This window comes from Drosophila grimshawi, unplaced genomic scaffold (assembly GCF_018153295.1).
Source record: "Drosophila grimshawi isolate 15287-2541.00 unplaced genomic scaffold, ASM1815329v1 contig_848, whole genome shotgun sequence".
Classification (NCBI taxonomy): Eukaryota; Metazoa; Arthropoda; class Insecta; order Diptera; family Drosophilidae; genus Drosophila; species Drosophila grimshawi.
The window spans coordinates 887,821-906,801 of record NW_025063692.1 but is presented as its reverse complement, the minus strand read 5'-3'; the positions used below and the strand labels follow the sequence as shown (position 1 = coordinate 906,801).

General features: G+C 42.3%; 2 protein-coding genes across 2 annotated transcripts; both read right to left on the bottom strand.

Annotated features, from left to right (window-relative positions):
- Positions 1 to 1,327: 1,327 nt before the first annotated feature.
- Positions 1,328 to 5,558, bottom strand: LOC6569544 (vitellogenin). The gene is made up of 4 exons (XM_043215961.1): positions 4,768 to 5,558; positions 4,498 to 4,650; positions 3,789 to 4,339; positions 1,328 to 1,373 (listed from the first exon to the last, which is right to left on the bottom strand). Exons 1-4 carry the CDS (start codon positions 5,167 to 5,169, stop codon positions 1,328 to 1,330), a joined length of 1,152 nt encoding a protein of 383 aa, XP_043071896.1. The 5' UTR covers positions 5,170 to 5,558.
- Positions 5,559 to 16,277: 10,719 nt separating this feature from the next.
- LOC6569542 lies at positions 16,278 to 18,199 on the bottom strand. Its single transcript, XM_032741437.2, has 3 exons — positions 17,983 to 18,199; positions 16,964 to 17,241; positions 16,278 to 16,867 (listed from the first exon to the last, which is right to left on the bottom strand). The coding sequence occupies exons 1-3, from the start codon at positions 18,197 to 18,199 to the stop codon at positions 16,427 to 16,429; spliced, it is 936 nt and encodes a 311-aa protein (XP_032597328.2). The 3' UTR covers positions 16,278 to 16,426.
- Positions 18,200 to 18,981: the final 782 nt, after the last annotated feature.

Genomic DNA, 18,981 nt, shown 5'->3' with positions numbered 1-18,981 from the left:
TTAGGTTCGAGACGAAAGCAAATGCTAAATGTTTATTGCATATACAAAATAAATGTAATTTCATTTAATGTGTTTACAAATAATGGATTGATTTTCGAATTGATCGTTTGTCAAAGAAAAGCTGATAATTGATTTGCCACTCGGCAGGCAACTCAGCAAATTGCTGCTCGCCACAAGGCCCTCTCAGCCTGCATCTGTCTCTATTCAACCGATGCTCTATCTCATTTCGGCCCGCTCTTAATATCATTACGGGCCAAGGCGGTATTCAATTTTCTAGGAAATGCTAACTGCAGCAAAACAATAAAAAAACACACACACACACAAAATAAAATAAGAAGAAATTGTTAAATAAAAAGGACAAAAGCAAAAAGTGGCCGAAAGTGCAACTGCAACAGAGATAGAGACGTTGGAAGAACAAAGGATGGCCAAGACACAAAATGCAGTTATCTGCACTAAAAATTGTGCACAAAGGCACCGAACCAAACCGAACCGACCCGAACCGAACCGCACTGCACCGAACGTAACGGAACAGAACAGCACAGGACGAGCCAAAATGCCCCGAAAAATGATGGGTTATTAAATGTTGTTAATCTTTAGCCATGGCCCTGACCATATTCAAATTTCAAAAGTAAGTAAAACAAACACACGCACACAGGTAAAATATTTCTCTGTTGCGCTTTCTCTCTCTCTCTCTCTCTCTGTCTATCGCTTGGCGAGAGGCAGCCGCAAAGCAACCACCGTTATGGGCAGGCAAGGACAATAGAGCAATAGAGCCCGGAGGCAGCAAGGAGTCGCAGACGAGGACGAGACAAACCCGAATGTCGAACATAAACTCGAACCCAAAACCGAACCCAAAACCGAACTCGAACCCGAACCCGAGTGAGCCTCTGCCATTTGCCTTTATTGTGCACGCTGCTTAAATATTTACCAAGTTTTATAATATTTATGACAGCTAAAAACATAACAACACCTACTTTAGACAAGCAGACCCTTTTGGCCCAGCAACGGGGACACTTGACACTGAGCACAGGTCGGCTTAGGGCCTCATGCTCTTGGCCAGGCTTAACTAACACGGTCAGCTTCCTGGGCCCGTCCTCGCCATCCTGCTCGATTGCAATCAATAAACGGCTTAGCCACAGCGGCAGCATCATAATATTCAAATATTTTTGTTGCTTCTGTTGCTGCAGGGTGTTTGTTGCAGGTCCGGTCTGTAATCCGTTTGCGTGTCAACACTTGGCCCTGGTCAGCAGAACATGTTGCAGTGCAGTGTAGACTGTAATTTGTGGCTGCTCACTCGATAGACAGCTTCCGCTTTGCTTTGCTTGCGCTAATCCTTGCTGAGGATCTTGTCCTCAGAGGTGCCACTAAGCGCCCTAAACGAAGCTTGGCTCAATGCTAGGCTCAATAAGCCAAGGTATTAAAAAGTAAATTTGCATAAATCCGCTTAAAACAATGTAAAGGATTTCGAGTATTTTATATATATATATATGTATATGTATATGGTTGATGCAAACAGTTAATGACAGCAAGCAGCCATCAGCTTAGCCAGCAACAAGTGCACTTACTTTGTGGGCTACTTAGCCCAGCTAAACGACAGCTCATCCTACTCGGGTAGTTCATTGAGTTAGTTGGCTCAGATCAGAAAGTGTAAGCTATAAGCCAAGATTTGGGCGGCAATCAACAGCTCATTGATGAGATGCTGACGACGATGGCTCAAGGCCAATATTGCTGCCGCTGACGTTTTCATTGAGCTCACCTGCCAGTGCCAATGACCAATGAAGTGGCCAGGTGGAGGCATTGGAACAACGACTTCGACGTCCGAATCCTGCTCCTCTCAAGCTGACAACATGCAGCTGCTGATGGCCAGTTGTTGGTTGTTGGCTGGTGCGCGTGCTAATAGTTTGACGCCGCTGCCAAAGATCATAAAACTCTGGATTAAAGGGAACACAATTGAAAGGCGGGTGCATTGCAACCCTCTGCTCAGTTCGTTCGATGCAGTGCAGCCATAAAGTGGACGCCACATAAATATTAAAAGGGCGCTACACGCACAGAGAACTGCCTGATCATAAAATAACTAAGCCGAATCCAAAATGGGCCGCTAGACTACAAAATGAAGTTCTTCGCATTGCTGTCATTTTGGGCTGCTGAACTATTAACCAAATGAACAACTCCACAAATAGTTTTGAAGCCTTGTTTCCGGACGAATCGAGAAGTTTCGAATGCGTTCGAGAATTTCCATCCGATTTTATATTATTTGAATAAAATGACGAGAAAGTCTAAATGATTTTATTTTTTCAATCTTAAATGCATTATTCCGATTTATGCCTATGATCCATATTTATGTTGTAATAAGTACAGTTGTACTTTGTGGCTATGCATACGATCTATACGATCTATATCTATGCTGAAATTCAATTTTCAAACGGTGATAAAAGAAGAATATATCTAATAATAAATTCGTACGGATCAAATTGTGTTTCCTATTAAAGTATTTATTTTTACTTGCAGAAAATGAAATCAATTTCGGTTTGTATTTTTCAATATTTGCATTTATTGTTTGCTTTCTTTGCAGCTTATCAAGTCATGTTTCTATATGTATGTGGTATATAAAAAAAAAAGTGAATGTGTGTTTGCTTTAACTTATTTATTACAATTTCATATTCTCATATTCAAATAAAGGTACAAACTAGCTAAGCATATTGCGATTAACACTCAAGACTATATCACAGTTCAACAAAACCTACAAGCTAATCTCAAAAAAAAAAAAAGAAATAAGCACACTATGCATACTAAATATATATATAAAATATATAAATATATATATAATTTAACCTACAAACTAAACCAAAATAATATAAAAAAAAATATTTAGTATATAAATATTGGGTTGAGAAAACATTTTGTAATACTTTTGAGCTGGTTTGGATGCCAAATAGTTGCTAAACATATCTATATATATATAGCTAGGAATGTTACGTATAGGAATGTAGTGTAGTGATAAAAGTATGCTTCGATGTTGCATGTTGTATATTGTATGTTGAATGTCAAGTGCTGAATGCTGCGGTTGCTCTTATGTGACTAGAACGGCAACTGCTGAGCTGATGCTGAAGATGCAGAAGGTTGTTCTGTGCTGATCTTAGATGTAATTTAATCGCTTAGGACTATGAAATATAATTTAATTAGCCATGATTTTGATGCTGTGGTTTCTTTTTCCTGTTGTTTTCAATAAATAAATAACTATTAAGCATATAACTAATACAAAATAATAATACTTAAGCATGGCCAAAGCATAGGCAGACAGAGAGACCGAGATGGAGACAGGTAGAAAGGGGGAAAGGTGACCAAACTTGTTCTGCAAAAAGTGCATTAAGTAATTTAATTAAACTAGTCGATCTTTAAGGGTTGCGTCTCGAATGAATATTGTACATAATGTATTAATTATGCTGTTATTTCACGTGCGCAGCACGCGGCGAAGTTGTCGCTGATTGGCTGCTGCTGCTGTTGCTGCTGCTGCTGCTGTTGCTGCTGCTGCTGAGTGCGGCTGCTGTCGCTTGCCACGTCGCCCGCCAGCGGCCCCTGCCACATCGAGGGGCAGCGGCTTGGACACCTCGTTGAACTCGTTGCGATTGCCAGCACCGTCAAGCGATTGCTGCAATCGCTGTTGTTGTCCCACTTGCTGACGCCGATGCTGTTGCTGCCATTGGCGCTGACGCTGTCGCTGCTGTTGCTGCCGCTGCTGCTGCGGTTGCAGCTGTTGCAGCTGTTGCTCTTGCTCTTGGTGGTGCGACAATGGCGATTGCTGCTGCTGGTGCTGCTGCTCTCGCTGGCGCTGCTGACGTCGCTGGCGTTTCTGGCGTCGCTGCTGGCGCTCGCGTTTGCTGTCGCGTCGCAGTAGCTGCCACATGGTGCGCAGAAACTCATAGTAATGATGTTTCACAAAACGCATATCCATCGGATCTGCCTCTCCGATTGCCGTCGCTGCCACAGACGCTGCTTCAGTTGTTGTCGCTGCTGCTGCTGCTGCTGCTGCCGCTGGTCGCATCTTGCTACGCAACTTGAGCCGCCTGTTCATATCATTGCGCGAGATTTGTGGCAGCTGCAGCTGGCGTCGCTGCTTGGCCGAAACGCCAAGCGTCAGCGGCATCGGATATGTGCGATTTACGGCCGTCTCCAGCTCGCAGAGCATGCTGCGCGAGCTGAGCAACAGCCTCTTCAGCTCTTTGGCGATGGCGGACTCGCGCTTCAGATTCTGCCTGTCCCAATTGATTTGCACGCGCCGCAAATACGCAAAGCTTGCCACATACGTTTGCATGTTGCGATACCAGCGCTTCAAAGCGATCTGTGAGCGAAAAATGAAAAAAAATACCGCAAACGGACTTTGTTATCAACATCAGCATCAAGACAAAAGGAGAGAGAGCGAGAGAGAGAGACAGAGAGAGAGAAAGAGCGAGACAGCATTCGACTCCTGATATGCATATGTGTTAATTGTTAACTTACTGTTGAATTGGGCTTCAGCTTGGGCAGAAATTTGTAGTTATATTTGTGAAGCGACCACACCTGCATATCCCCAATATCGATGCCCTTGTGGTCCTGCGTGCTGTTCAGCTCACGGTATTCCGTGCCAGCGGCACGCTTCAACTGATTGAAGATCTAAACAAAAAACGCAACAACAAAAAACAGAAAACAGAAATCAGAAAAAAGAAAAAAGAAAAACAGGAAACCTCAGTTAATCAGCCAGAGGGAGAGCTTTAATTAAGTACTGCTTACCTGTTTGGGCCGCTGGGCGCGCCGACTCTCGCTGGCTGAGGGTGTGTAGTAGGAGCCGCCGCAAGGATTCATCCACTCGACAGCCGTGTTGTTCTCGCTGTAGTTGCGATAATCGTACCAGTTGCTGTTGCGCTTGCGATGCCGCTTCCGCAGATTGAGAGCGGTCACAGCGCTTGATGTGTTGCTGCTGGTGATGCTGCTGATGCTGCTGTTGCTGCTGCTGCTGTGTCTACTGCTAATGGTGGTGGTGGAGCTGGTGGTGGAGGTGCTGCTGCTGCTGCTGGTGCTGGTGCTGGCGCCCTCGATTACGGTGAGGCCGCCGCTGGCTGTGGCCATGGCGACCGTGGCATGCAGTTGGATGAGATGGAGCAGCAGCAGTGGCAACAGCAGAGTGGACCACATATCCGCATTGTCCTGCCGCGCAATGTGCGTTGTCCTTGTCCTTGTTCTTGCCGTCGCTGGCGTCCGTGTCCTTGTTGTTGCCGTTGGCGATGCCGTCTTGTTGCTTTTAACTTTGGTTGCAGCGCAATGGCAACCAACTGTTAGATAGATATATATATATAACGATATTTATTTTTTTATTGCGATTTGGAATTTTTGTATAATATATGATTATGATTTAGGAATTTGTGGATCTTTTTGTTCTGCGATTTTTTATCGTGTGTGTTCAATGGGCCAAAAAAGAATGTTGCCAAAATGCAGATGAAATGAGAAGAAAACGGTTTGCAACAGTAATTCGGAAGGAAAGAAAAAAACAGAAAGAGAAAGAGAAAGAGAAAAGAAAATAAACACACACACAATGACTATCAAGTGATTAACATGGCAAGTAATCCTTGTCGCCGTTGGATTATAATATCGATCAGGACTTTATTCGGTCAAAAAGCTAGAAACGCCAATGCAACTTGCTCGGATCTCAAAAATGTTGTTCGATCTTTGAACATTTTTTTGTGCGTTCAAATGATCCGCCTTTTTGTTTTTCTATTTTTTTCTGTTTTTGTTATTTTTGAGAAGCTTGGAATTTAGAGCAGGTAAGTCAATTTGAACATTTTTGTAACTTGAATGGAATTTCAAAAAGATAAGGATCGAAAAATATTACAAAACGTTAAGCTCCAAAAAATTTGGATTCTCTCTTTCAATGCACAAATGATTAAACTGTGCGCATGCGTAGCTCTCAATTGGTTGGATTTTCGGTTCCAGATTTTTTCATGACAAGATTACGTTAAAATAAAGATTTAAAAAAAAAGTTATATTAAAATTGTTCTAGTTTTTTTTTTTTTTAGTTTTTTAATAGATAATTTCAAAACAAAACTAATACACACACCGCATTATCGATGAAAAGTTCGTCAGCTGAAATTGTTAATAACAATTTGCAGTTTAATCCTCTTTTTGTTTCGCTGCTGTTGTTGTTGTTGTTGGTTTTAATTTATTTAATTGTGTTGCACTTGGATTGAATACACGAACAAAAAAAATTGATTGAGAAACTTGCAACGAATATGAATGTTGGAATTTCTTTTTTATTTCTTAGAGTTGCATATTCAGTTGATGATGATGTTGAGCTGCTGTTATTATCTTTGTTTCTTTGAGTTTGAGTTTGAAGAACACTTCTACCGAGCACTACTGTTCACGTCCAGGCACAAAACCGAACTGAGCCAAAAGTTGCGCTGAATTCGACCAGCTTTCTTTGTTGAGCAGCAGAAACAGAAACAGAAACAGCAGCGGCGACAGCGACAGCAGCAGCGGCAGCAACAGACCAGAGACCAGAGAACCGACAACCGACAAACGACAACCGAAACCGAAGCGACCGCGAAGCGACGTCATTCGGAGACAGAGCGAAAAGACCATGTGAAAAACGAACGGTACGTAAAAGAAAAATAAAGACTGAAGACCCGGCCAGGCCGGGCCAGGCCAGGGCAGGGCAGGCCAGTCCAGGCCAGACCCGAGTCGGGCCTCTGATTCTGAATTTCTATGGTTGTGTGAGTGTGAGTGAGGCAGCGCTGCCTGAACGTCCATGTCCATTTGTCTGCCTGCCTGTCAGGCCTGATCGAGTGTTTGCCTGGGCCTGCCCCGCTCTATTCGGCTTACCTGATATGCATCCTACACACACACGCGCAAACACACGCACACACACACACACAGACAGGCACACACTTCATGCAATCACATACAATATGCTCGTTTTGACCAACGACGAACGCCAACGTAAGGCAGACCAACCAGCTAGTCGAGCACTGGTTAAGCCTGTCCCTGTCCGGGCTTGTGTGTGTGTGTGTGTGTGTGAGTGTGCGAGTGTGTCGCCATCGCTGTGTTGATAGGCACCAGGCTCATTTGCCACTTATCCAATGAAAAGATTTCACTCAAAGTGCACTCATAGAAATCTACCTGAGCGATACGTAGGCCATACGCCTGCCCCAAGGCAACAGCTGTCTGTCTCCTTCTCTCTCCCTCTCTCTCCCTCTCTTTCTCCATCCATCTCTCTCTGTTTCTGTTTCTTTTGGTACATATTTCTCTCCCTCTCTCTCTCTCTCTCTCCCTCTCGAATGACAGAGAGAGTGCTAGCTTTCTTTACATCTCGAGCACTTGTCAGCTGTTTCACTGCAAGTTCCCCGACCTTGGCTACCCAATTGAGCTTAGCCTCTTAACTGGGCTAAAAGCTTACTCACCTGTTAATAAGCCAGAATTCAGAATTCATACCGATATCCCCGTCGCCGAAAAGTATGCTTACTTTAATATCTTTGGCTGTATTTCATCCACATAATACATAATGATCTTTTCTACTTATTTTTAATTTGTAGATGTTTTAATACGCACATTTATAGTTCATAATATCATTGCATTTACAATTAATAATATGAATACTCTAAAAGAATGTGTATAATACTATAAGTAAAAAAATAAAGTTAATATAAGGATACTAGTATGTACACACAAAGAAAAATCCATCATAAAATTATGAAAGCCAAAACCTTCAGTTTCAGAAATTTCTTTCAGTATAATAAGGTGAAGTGAATTTTAAAATTCAGGACGATTTTTTCTCTGAGTGAATACTAATATCAAATTGGCTTTGTCCGATCGCCTTTTAATAAGTCATTTTTACGGTAGTTGTACTAACTATAGGATCTATAATTTACAAAAAGATTAGAACTATTTCTTGCTTCCAATATAATAAGACCGAATTGACCAAATGTGTTCCAGCTGAAAATGCAACAAATCAAAGATACTCGTATACTATGTAATACATATAATAATCAGGATGTTATTGAATTTTGTGCAAAGCTCGAACTACTTTTGAAGGTATTGTGAGCTACAATTGAATAGCATTAAAGATTAGTAACAATTTGAGTATGAAAGAGGAATGAACAAATATACTTCGCCTTTCCCAGGTCAAGTCTTGTTTTTGACTTTTTATCTGCTCCGAGATATTCCAAATCGCATGTGGATTATTCTTCAGGGAGAGATGCACACCTCTCGTCGAACCAGCTTTGGAGTTAAAGTATAAAAATAGGTCATCAGTAAGGAAACTAACAAGCTATGAACAACTTGCACAGTTTCAAATGTTGCTCAATGATTTGTAGTTATTCGGTCCGTGCCCTGTCCACTCTTACGAATCAAGCACTCTGAACACACTGATGGATCTAGCAGCCGCTTTGCATATTTATACTTCATTATCCAATATATATATATATTTATTATACATATATGCATATATATACAGATAGAGAGAGAGGGAGATGCCTGGAAATAAGCCAGTCAGCCGTTTTGGGCATATCCTCAGCTGCAATCAGCAGCAGCAGCAGGTCAGCAAATAATTTTATGATTAGCTAGTTTTTGGGCAAATGCTAAATGTTCTTGTACTCTTATAAATGGGACGAACGCCCCATGACCAGCGCCTACTTGACTTGCCTGCAGTACCTGGTCTCAATTGCTGGGCGGTCGGTCAATAAATAACTGACCTGGGCCCTAAGGGTGCCTGCCCCATCGAGTATCTCGCCAATTCGCAGCCCGAGCAATTGTATGCTTGCCGTCGAAGTGGGACAATTGACGAGCTAATTAAATTTAGTTGCTGTTTTCTTTGGTTTTGTTTTGTGTGACTTTGCTACAAAATTATGGCCACATTGTTTAGCCCGGACAGCTGTGTACGGGACGTGGACTTTAGACTGTCCGGGAGCAGCCATCGACCGGGCCCAGAGTCCTGCGTCTAACTGTAAGTGCAATTGTTGGCATAGGCCGCCTCAGACTCTTCAGCAATGGCAAGAGCAAGAGCAACAGCAGCAGTAGGAGCAGCAGGAAGCAGCCGTGTCGCGCAGCGGGGATACTCGCCTTGATTTTTGCCGCACGCCACACTGAGGACACACACAGGACCTGGACTCGCTGCGAGGCACATATATCAATATGGCAGCGTCTTTTGTATGCCCATCCCTTGGGTATATGTATTTGTATCTGTATCTGTATCTGTGCTCGTATCTATAAATGTAACTGTCCAATTCGCACCAAACAACTTCATCTACATGGACAACAAACACGATTATTGCATTGATGAGCTCCTGCTGCTGCTGTCTGCATACAGGGAGTGCGCAGGCGCTGCAGGACGTCCCGTGCAAAGGACCCGATGCGTCGATGCTGCCACCGGCAGTCATGGTTCAAGTCCCATTCGCATTCGCATTCCCATTCGGATTCCCATTCCCATTCCCATTGCCAGTGCTGACCTCGCCACAGTCGCTCACACAAATATTTTACTTGCGATTCGTTCTGGACAACAAAATATTTTGCTACAAAATTGAGTTGTTGTGTGCGGTCCCCGATCCGCAGTCATGCTGTAATTTTCCTTTCTTTACCGGCCGTATCTAATCGAAAGGATACGCTTAAATTGCCACAGCCAATGCCAAGCAGCGAACACCTTCGAGCGTCGAGCGTCGAGCGTCGACCTCGCACCGGGTACCCGCCGGGGCAGACCAGTGGATGGTTAACCGAGCTCGGCCTCATTGCCAAAACAACGACTATTATATACCCTATAAATGTGACGTTGCTTACGTTCATTTGTCTGAATTATCTCTAGATAATTTTTAATACAGTATATATCTATTGCTGCATGCATAATAGCTGGTTCACCTGAGAGATTGTAAAACATGCAGAGAAATGATAAGGCAAAGAGTTGTTAGATATGCACGGATGTACCCATTACATGCGCTATTATAGGGTATAATCATTACACGCTGCTTAGCTCCTGTCGCACACAGAGACCGACCGAGTTGGTAACCGAAACCAAAACCGAACCCGAACACAACCCTCAGCCTCAGCCTCAGCCTCAGCCTCAACCTTCCTCTTCTACAGTCGTAGTCCTGCCCAGTGTTGTGCTGTGTTGTGTTGTGTGTGTTTTTGTGGGTGTGCAACAACTGCACTGAGGTGTGAGTTTTTAGAGGCTAGTGCTGTTTTGATTATGCGTAAAATCGTTTCGTTTATCATGATTTTTACTGCAATTCTCACATTGCGGGCATCTTTCAGGTGCCCCGTCTCCGTCTCCGTCTCCGTGTCCGTGTCCGTCTCCGTCCTTGTCCGACGATGGATTGCAACGGTTAGTTAGTCGATTGGTTTGTTTCTGTTTGTGTCTGTTGTTGTTACCGCTGCTGTTTGATTTGCCAAATTAGCGTTGCAATTGGCATCGGTCATGGATGATCAGCCTGAAATTATCTCAATTGCCTCTATCAAGTAATGAAGTTGCTCACTTTTCAGTGATTATTGTTTAAGATTGCCGATTTCTTTCGTCATTCCTATATTCATACATGTCCAGGCACAACTTAAAATATTTTAGTTTTTAAATTGTGCAAGAACGTGTTAAATAATTTCAACTTATTTAGTTCAAATAATGGACAGACGATTTAGATATATTTACCAAACATAAGTTGTATTGTATAAACATTTAAACTATTACTCGTGCAACCAGCTGTTGCTGTTGCTGTTGCTGTTGGTGATGCCTGTCAACATTTTATTAATACGTTGTTTTAGGTGAATATTTTTAAATTATTTCTTTTGTTTTGCAGTTTTTAACAGCATTTAAGCTGCATTTAGCTACAAATATATCCAAAATCTTGTTATATACAAAACAAAGAATCAGAAATATGACGGACCTTATTTGGTCAATGTAGAACATTTTCGGTAGTTTCGGTATTTTTCGACGTATAGTCACTTCACGAATGTGCGTAACATTCCACAATATGTTGACGTATATCCAAATAACGTCAGAGCTCGGCTTATCAACGCTATTACGCAAAGAGCGTGGCAAGGTCGCTCAGTGGGGCACTTCCGAAGCTGATAAATCCACGAGAGTCAAATACGATATAAATATAAATATAAATATTTTTTATTATTATTTTTATCTCTGTAATAAGTACAAATATCTCGCATTGAAATTTGATTCCAATGAAAGCAATACTTGACTCAGCTTACATAAGTTGAGCAGCCAGCATTTTGGGGCGGCATCATAAACCAGCACAAGCAACATATATAAAGAGAGAGAGTGAGAGAGAGAGAGAGATAGAGAGAGGGAGAGGGAAAGAGTGTGTGTGTGTGTGTGTATGTATGTGTGTGTGTCTTACTATGTACATCTGTGTATGTGTGAGTCCCTCTGCTTATTGGTGAATTGCGCTCAGCAGATAAGCAAACTGGCAGCCAGCCAACCAATCCCAACAAATGGAGCGCGCTCACTCGGCTGCTCTGCCTCTCACTCTCTGTTGTCGTCTATCTCTCTCGCTCGCTGAGTGCAAGAGCGTGCCAAACGAGAGAGCCAGAGAGTGAGAGAATGAGTATGGGTGAGCGAAAGAGCGAAAATAACCTGATTTGTGTGTTCACATTTATGTTTTCTGCTCACCTGTTGCCTCTCTGCCGCTGCCGGTGCCGCTGCCGCTGTCGATATCGCTGCTGCGCTGCTGGCACATTGCAGTCGCGCCTGCTTGAATTCATTCATAAAAACGCTGCTGCCCACGTTGGCGGCGCTGCCGCTGCCGCTGCTGATTCAATGGGCACGCGCTTGGGCAAACAGTTATCTCGAACAGACAGATAGAGACTGTGGGCCAAGTGAGGGTATTTGGCAACACGGTGACGTCTAAATCCAGCAGTGCTGGCAAACGGTTCAGATAACTGGCTGACTAGCAAGGCCATTGCCACGCGCAGCTACCAACCGCAGATGGATTCGATTACCGATTACTACACACACACACACACACACACACAGTGCACAGCACAGGATGACCAAGCTTGTGAAGCCAGCCATGTGTGTGTTCAGCGCAACGGTAAATTATTGTTGGTCTGAGCCAATGACGCCGGCGCTGACGCAACTCAATAATTAAACTGATTTTTATTTAGCAAATTTTTGACTTAGATAAACTCTTTTTTTTTAAGAATTATATTTTCTGAATAATAATATAAAATAAGATAAGTTACTCTTGGACACGAAACGATTTACTAAAATTCCGGGAATTGTTTTTTTTTTCTAAGTATACAACTTCTACTTAAAATTAACTATAAAGCATGAAAAATTGTGATTTGCACTACTCTTGCCACTTTTAGCAGTTGCATGGGCATTCTTCACAATGCACTTTCAGAATTGCCGCAAAAAATAAATATTTACCATCAGCTGACATCAGAGTAAGCAAACGAAAGTCGTAGACTCGTTGGCGGGGCCTGGGAGTAGAAGTGTTTATTTGTCGGCAGAAGCATGCCACAACAGCACAGATGTGTAGCACTGCGTCTACCAACTGGACGCAGAAAATTCGTACAGTGGCGCAACTATGTCAATAATTAAAAGAGCTGACTAAAGTCAAGTTTTCAAAATACACCTTAAGTTTGCATTTATTCATAATTTATTATAATGTATTAGTGATAATATTTGGGGCTTAGCGATAGTAATAATAATAATATTAAACAATCAGTACAACATAAAACATAATTTAAGGCATTGCAATCAATTTAAAAATTAAACAATCAAATTAAATTAAAAAACAAGTAAAAGTGCAAGTAAGACTACGATTTACCCTGAACCCAGCTATTGAATATATTCTAAAACTATTGGCAAATTTCCCTACAATAAGTTTTGCACGCAAATGTGGGCAGGTCTGACTGACAACAAACACGTGCATATACATAAATACACACATATATATTCAATAAATCTAAAAATATTTAACAACTGGGTCCAGGGTAAATCGTAGTCGAGCTCACTCGACTACAGCACTCTTACTTGTTTTTGTTTGGAATTGCAGTTCCATGTTTTTTTTGCACTTTCCTCACAGTTCGCTGATAGCTGATCGCTGATCGCTGATTCGCAGAGTTTAAGGAGTCTCGGACTCTCGCATACCCGCATAGTACTCACTGACGACCTTGGTCAACCCGAGGACCTCAAGGGCAACAGCCCGCTTCATCCCAAATGTATTATATGTGAATGAATTCGCAAGGGTTTCGTTCCAACTGCAATCGCCCAAAACTTTGGCTGTGCCCATCAGCACCGTCACCTTCTTTTTAAGAAGGCAATAAAACTGCTTATCCAGTGGTGTGGTTAGGTTGCTCTCTGTCTGATTGACTAGCAAGTACATCTTCGTCACAGACTCGAAAATCTGTTCCATCTTGGTCATGCCATCTCCAAAGGCTTCATTGCTGGATGAACGGTTTAGCGCCACACTGACTTCATGCGCGAGCGAATAGTTTAGCGGCATTCTATAATGTACATACTTAGCCCGAATCTTCTCAATAGTCATATTCGTTGAATTAATTAGCTGAGAAGAAAGAGGGTAGTGTAGATTGGCATTAGTTAACTAGTTGACAGGAGCGGAGACCTCATTTAATATGGGGACTGTGGCAAAACTTACCCACGTCAGAAGCGACTTAGCAAGGGATTTATAAACAGATTTGCTGCGCTCCACTTCGTTTATAAATCGAGTGTCGTTCACATTCGGAGTTTTGCAGTGGAACTCTGACCTGACCGGCTCACCCTGCACCACTCGAGCGGGCAACGCGTCTGTGCTCGTTAAAAGGCAGGTTGTGAATATTATCAGCATTGCTGCAAGCAGCCAATAGTTGACAGGACCTGCAAGTAGTAATATAACAAATATTCAATTACAATCTCCTAATAAATTGTACTACTTCGTCTATACTCGAGTCGAGTTTTAATAATTTTAGTTTTAATACACACTAAATACTAGATATATTTGCCAGAGTTACAATCTACATAAAGTAAATACTCGATTTGTTGCTTTTGATTGCTTTGTTTGCCAATTGGCTGCACTGAATGGACGCGTTCACACATTTCTTATTGGGTTGTGGATGATATTGCAATCTTATAACAAAATACACAGCAGATATTTATGTGCATATCTCTTGGCGGGTCTCTTGCCGTAACGTGTGAATATGAATATTACATGTAACATTCCTACATAGTGAAACGAAAGCACGAATAGCTATAGCTAGAATGCTATAGCTAATCAAACATCGAAATGGGTGAGTCATCTTCGGGTGCTATGAGTGCACATCATTATGCCGTGATATTTACTCAAACCTACACATGAGGCAGCAAGACTGTTACTGTTGTCTACTTACTGGCTAGTGTCCTCGTGATCTTATGGGACACAGCTCTACTGCAACAGGGCACAGGACTCGCGCACGACACTCTGGCCGTTGCGAAGCCGTCACATGTGCTCATCACTGCGTTTGATGTTGTTGTTGACATTTCTTATTTTATTTACTACTATTATTTAGTTTTTGTTACACTTTTAGTTTGCCAGCTGCTGCTGCGGCACTTGTTAACACTTCAAGATCTGTAAGCTGTATAAATTTCGGTCGCGCGTGCAGCTGTATTAATGTAGCTGGAGCCGCGATGGCATGTGTCGTCATCGGTCATTCGATATCATTTCATTTCAGTTTCCAGCCAATCATAGCAGAGCGACCACGCGCGCGTACGCAGCAGACGCGTCACGCTCTGAGAACCAACTTGGGCAGCACATATTCTTTCTTTATTCATAAACATGCGAGAATACGAATGAGAAAGAGATGGCATGAAGATCAGCGCGAGCGTCAATATGATTTCGTGTGTATGCTGCAGTGGCCCCTTACCCCGTTACGATTGCGTATACGTATAGATGTCTGTGTGTATGAATAGTCACGTGTTTGTCGGCAGAGAGCGCTTGCAGACCTGCTCACAGTTTCATTCAGATGCAAGTATTAAGATACTTGAGGGGCACTGCCCCTCTGATGATCAATCAGGCAGAGTTGACCGGTCAGGCGATACATTGTTTCGTCGATGCAAATTGGAGGCTGGAGACAGCACGGACCGGAAGTTCTACAGTGGCTGGGCGTTCTTTGCAGCAGGCGCTGCATTCTCATGGGAGTCAAAGAAGCAGAGCGTCGTTGCATTAAGCAGTACTGAAGCAGAGTATGTGGCACTGTCACTGGCAGCTAAGAAAGCTGCATATATACGCAAAGTTATGCGTGAAATGGGTTTCAGCGAGGGATCTGGAACAATGATATTTGGCGATAATCAAAGCGCTCAATGCTTGGCAAAAGATGCTAAGTTCCATGCGCGTAGTAAACATGTCGATATTAAATATCATCATATCAGAGATATGCTTAAAAATAATGTAGTTGAAATTGAATATGTATCTACCAAAAACATGATCTCTGAAGTGTTAACGAAAAACCTTTGTAAAGTAAAGCATAAGGAATTTGTTAACTTAATGGGTTTGCGTAAACAATCTGCGCTGAGAGGGAGTGTTGGAAATAATTGTATTGTCTTGCATTCCCGTTTTGTAGTCTTCATCTGTTGTTGCCTGCGATCAACATATCAATTTGGTTGTCCTGCATTTTTGAGAATCATTTTCGTAAGTATCCCTTGGATACATTGCCTCATATTCCAATTATGAGAACGTTTGTCTTGCAATTAAAAGGGGTTGCGATCAATCCAATGCTTCACTCACCCATTAAGAACTTCTTTCCAACTCGATGAATACACTTTCTGGCAGTATCGTTGTAGTAATGACTGGCTGGCTATAAGAAACCTTAACTTGTCTAACAACCACCTAAAAGCTGGAAATGAATCCAAATACAACAAATACAAATCAACATGCAGCATGCAAACAATTCAAAATAATTACTTTAACTAATTTATTTATAAAAAAAAAAAAACATAAAATGGCTGACTAAAGTTGTGTTTTGGAAACATAGATTAAGTTAACATTTAATCATAATAATAATAATAAATAATAATATTAAGATTTAATGCTGTTTACGGAAGCAATACAAATTAAAATATAATTTAACATATTAAGTACAAATTTTCAGACAATGATATATGTTTTTATGAATATATAAATAACAAAAATGAGCGAAAATGCAATGTCATAATAAATAAAAAAAAATAAATTGGCTTAGTAATTATCGATGGTATGTGGGACAGTAAAAATAATAAATAAATAAGCACATTTACATATATACATGCAAAACCATATGCATTCTACAATGTTGTAGCATTCAACTAGCTGCTTAGTTTAGATTCGTCTTTTTGTTTTTAGTATTTGTCTTCCTTCCTTCTTTTGGCATTTTCTTGTACACGGTTTTGGGGCACAGGTCAATGCGCCAGGGGGACAAGGGTGCATTGGGCAGATCGCTGATTCGCAGTGTTTTAGGAGTTTGCCCTCGACTTTCGATCGTGCATTACCCTATACTTGACACTGATTACCTTAAGCAGCCGGATGGCATCCCTGACAATGCAGTACTCTGCCAGTGGAAAGCCACCTGTGAGCGGTTCCGGGAGCACATCGATCCATTTGCAGCCCAGCATGCTTTCGGCCACGGTTATATTGTGCTCCAGCTTCTCCTTGAATATATTGAATATATCCCTATTCGATTTCAAGGGCAGTTCTTTGATTATGCGAGTCAACAGCAGATTGATTTTCGTCAACGAACTGAGAATATTTTTTAGCTCGTCTTCAGGCTTCATTGTGTCGCTGCCATTGTATGAGTGAGAGGAGGATTCATTCATGAGCGCATAGTCTATCGGCAAACTATGCCAACTGTACCTCTCCTCAGCTGTCTGCAGCGTCATTTTCATCTCCTTATCCAGCTGCAAGTAGAAAGAGAAGAGTTCCGAATGGCATTAGTTAGCTTGCCAGCTGATGAGTAACCTCATTTCATTTTTGGGGGCAGTGACAAAACTCACCCAATCCATCAGCAGCTCTTCAATGGATCTACAAGTTGTATTGCTGACTTGTTCAGCATGCTTCAATGTCTCGACGGTCACATCCATGTTATGCTTACAACTGAACCCCACCTTCTCCTTGCCATGCTCCATTCCCGCCGACCGCAGGTGCACGTGATGCCGATGCGGCAATATCAAGTGGCGACCAAGTGCGCGACGTGGCGACGCCGCTGTGTTCGGTAGATAGCAGGTTGTGAGTATTATCAGCATTGTTGCAAGCAGCCAATAGTTGCTAGGACCTGCAAGTAGTAATATAACAAATATTCAATTACAATTTCCTAATCAATTTTCCTTTTTTTACTGCAAATATGAAAACATTATTTTAATGAAACTAGATCGGTTCAGTAAGCTCAAGTACAATGTGCTTAAGGAATAAATTCAAATTGTGCAAATCTATGTAACACCGAGAAGGCAGACCCCATAAAGTATATACATATATTCTTGATCAGGATCAGAATAGTCGAGTCAACAAGAGCCCCCTCGACTAGAGCATTTTGACTTGTTCTAATTATCATTGTTTGTATATGATTTCTCTCCCATTCTCTCTCATTCTCACTCTCTCTCTTTCTCTCTCTCTCTCTCACACACACACTCTCACTCTCACTCTCTCTCACTGTGTTTATCTTTCAGGATAAAATTAAGTTAGTCGAAATTGCCACAGGTTTTCCCACGCATTGACTCATGTTTATTGCAATCTAATCGTAAGATGGCAAACGTGAAAATTGTTGTGCTGGGCTTTTGCCATGACGTTGATGTTGTCGCTGCGTCTTCTGTGAAGTCCACTAAATACACACATTATCACATTATCCACAAACTCGCACACACACACACACACACACACACTCTCACACACACACAGATACACAAGTCAGATTAGAAGTACGCGAATATCGAGTTTATTACTGAGCGATGGGTGAATCATCTTCTGCTATGAATGCAGCACAGCAACTGTTGCAACTGTTGCACGAACACAAACTTACACATGAGACTGCAAGACTGTTGGGCGCCTAGGCGTGGGCGGGTGACTGCCTTTGTTGTTGTTGCTGTTGCTGTTGTTGTGAAGCCTTTACGCTCCTGCAGTCGACTGCAGCAGGACACTGGACTCGCACAGGCGACTCTGGTTTGAATTTGGCTATTGCGGCACGTTATGAACCCGCCGAATGTGCTCAACATTCCGGTTGATGTTGTTGTTGCCATTGCAGTTTTTGTCGTTGTTGCTGTCATTTGATGCGCGGCACAGTTAATACAAAAATATTGAAAAAAAAAATAAATATTGCCACGAATGTAAAAGTGAAGTGCAATATTCCCAGGGCTTTGTTTGTTTGTTTATATTTTGCCGTTTAATGCTATAATTTTGGAGTGCTTGCAGGTTGTTGCTTGAGGCGCCCGGCACAAGTTAACACTTCAAGATCTGTTACCTATTTAAAATTTGGTTGCGCGCGCAGCATTTAAATAATGTGCGAGAGCACGGCCCGAACGCTAACCTCTAACACACAAACACAAATACAAATACAATTACAAATACAAATACACAAGTAGGCAAGTACACAGCGGTGTTAAGTGACGAAGACAAGTGATGACGACAATGGGTAGACAGTAATTGTCAGCCAATCGTGTGTTGGCAAAGCGACCACACGCACACACACACACACACAGACACACACATACACAGACACAGACAGAGATACACACCAACACATAGAGGCAAAGATGCACAGAAAAAGCGCCGTCGCAGACAAGGCGACGTGTTGTCTGGAGAGAGAGAGAGATAGAGAGAGTGCGTCAGTGTGTGTGTGTGAGAGAGAGAGAGAGAGAGAGATAGAGAGAGAGTCTGAGAGTTGACTTTAACTCTGGCGACTCTATTCTTGGCACGCGACAGCGGCAAAAGTTTGAGCGAAAACAGATGTACAGATAGAGGGAGTGAGAGAGAGAGAGAGAGAGAGAGAGAGAGAGAGAGAGAGAGACAGGTGTCGCTGCCT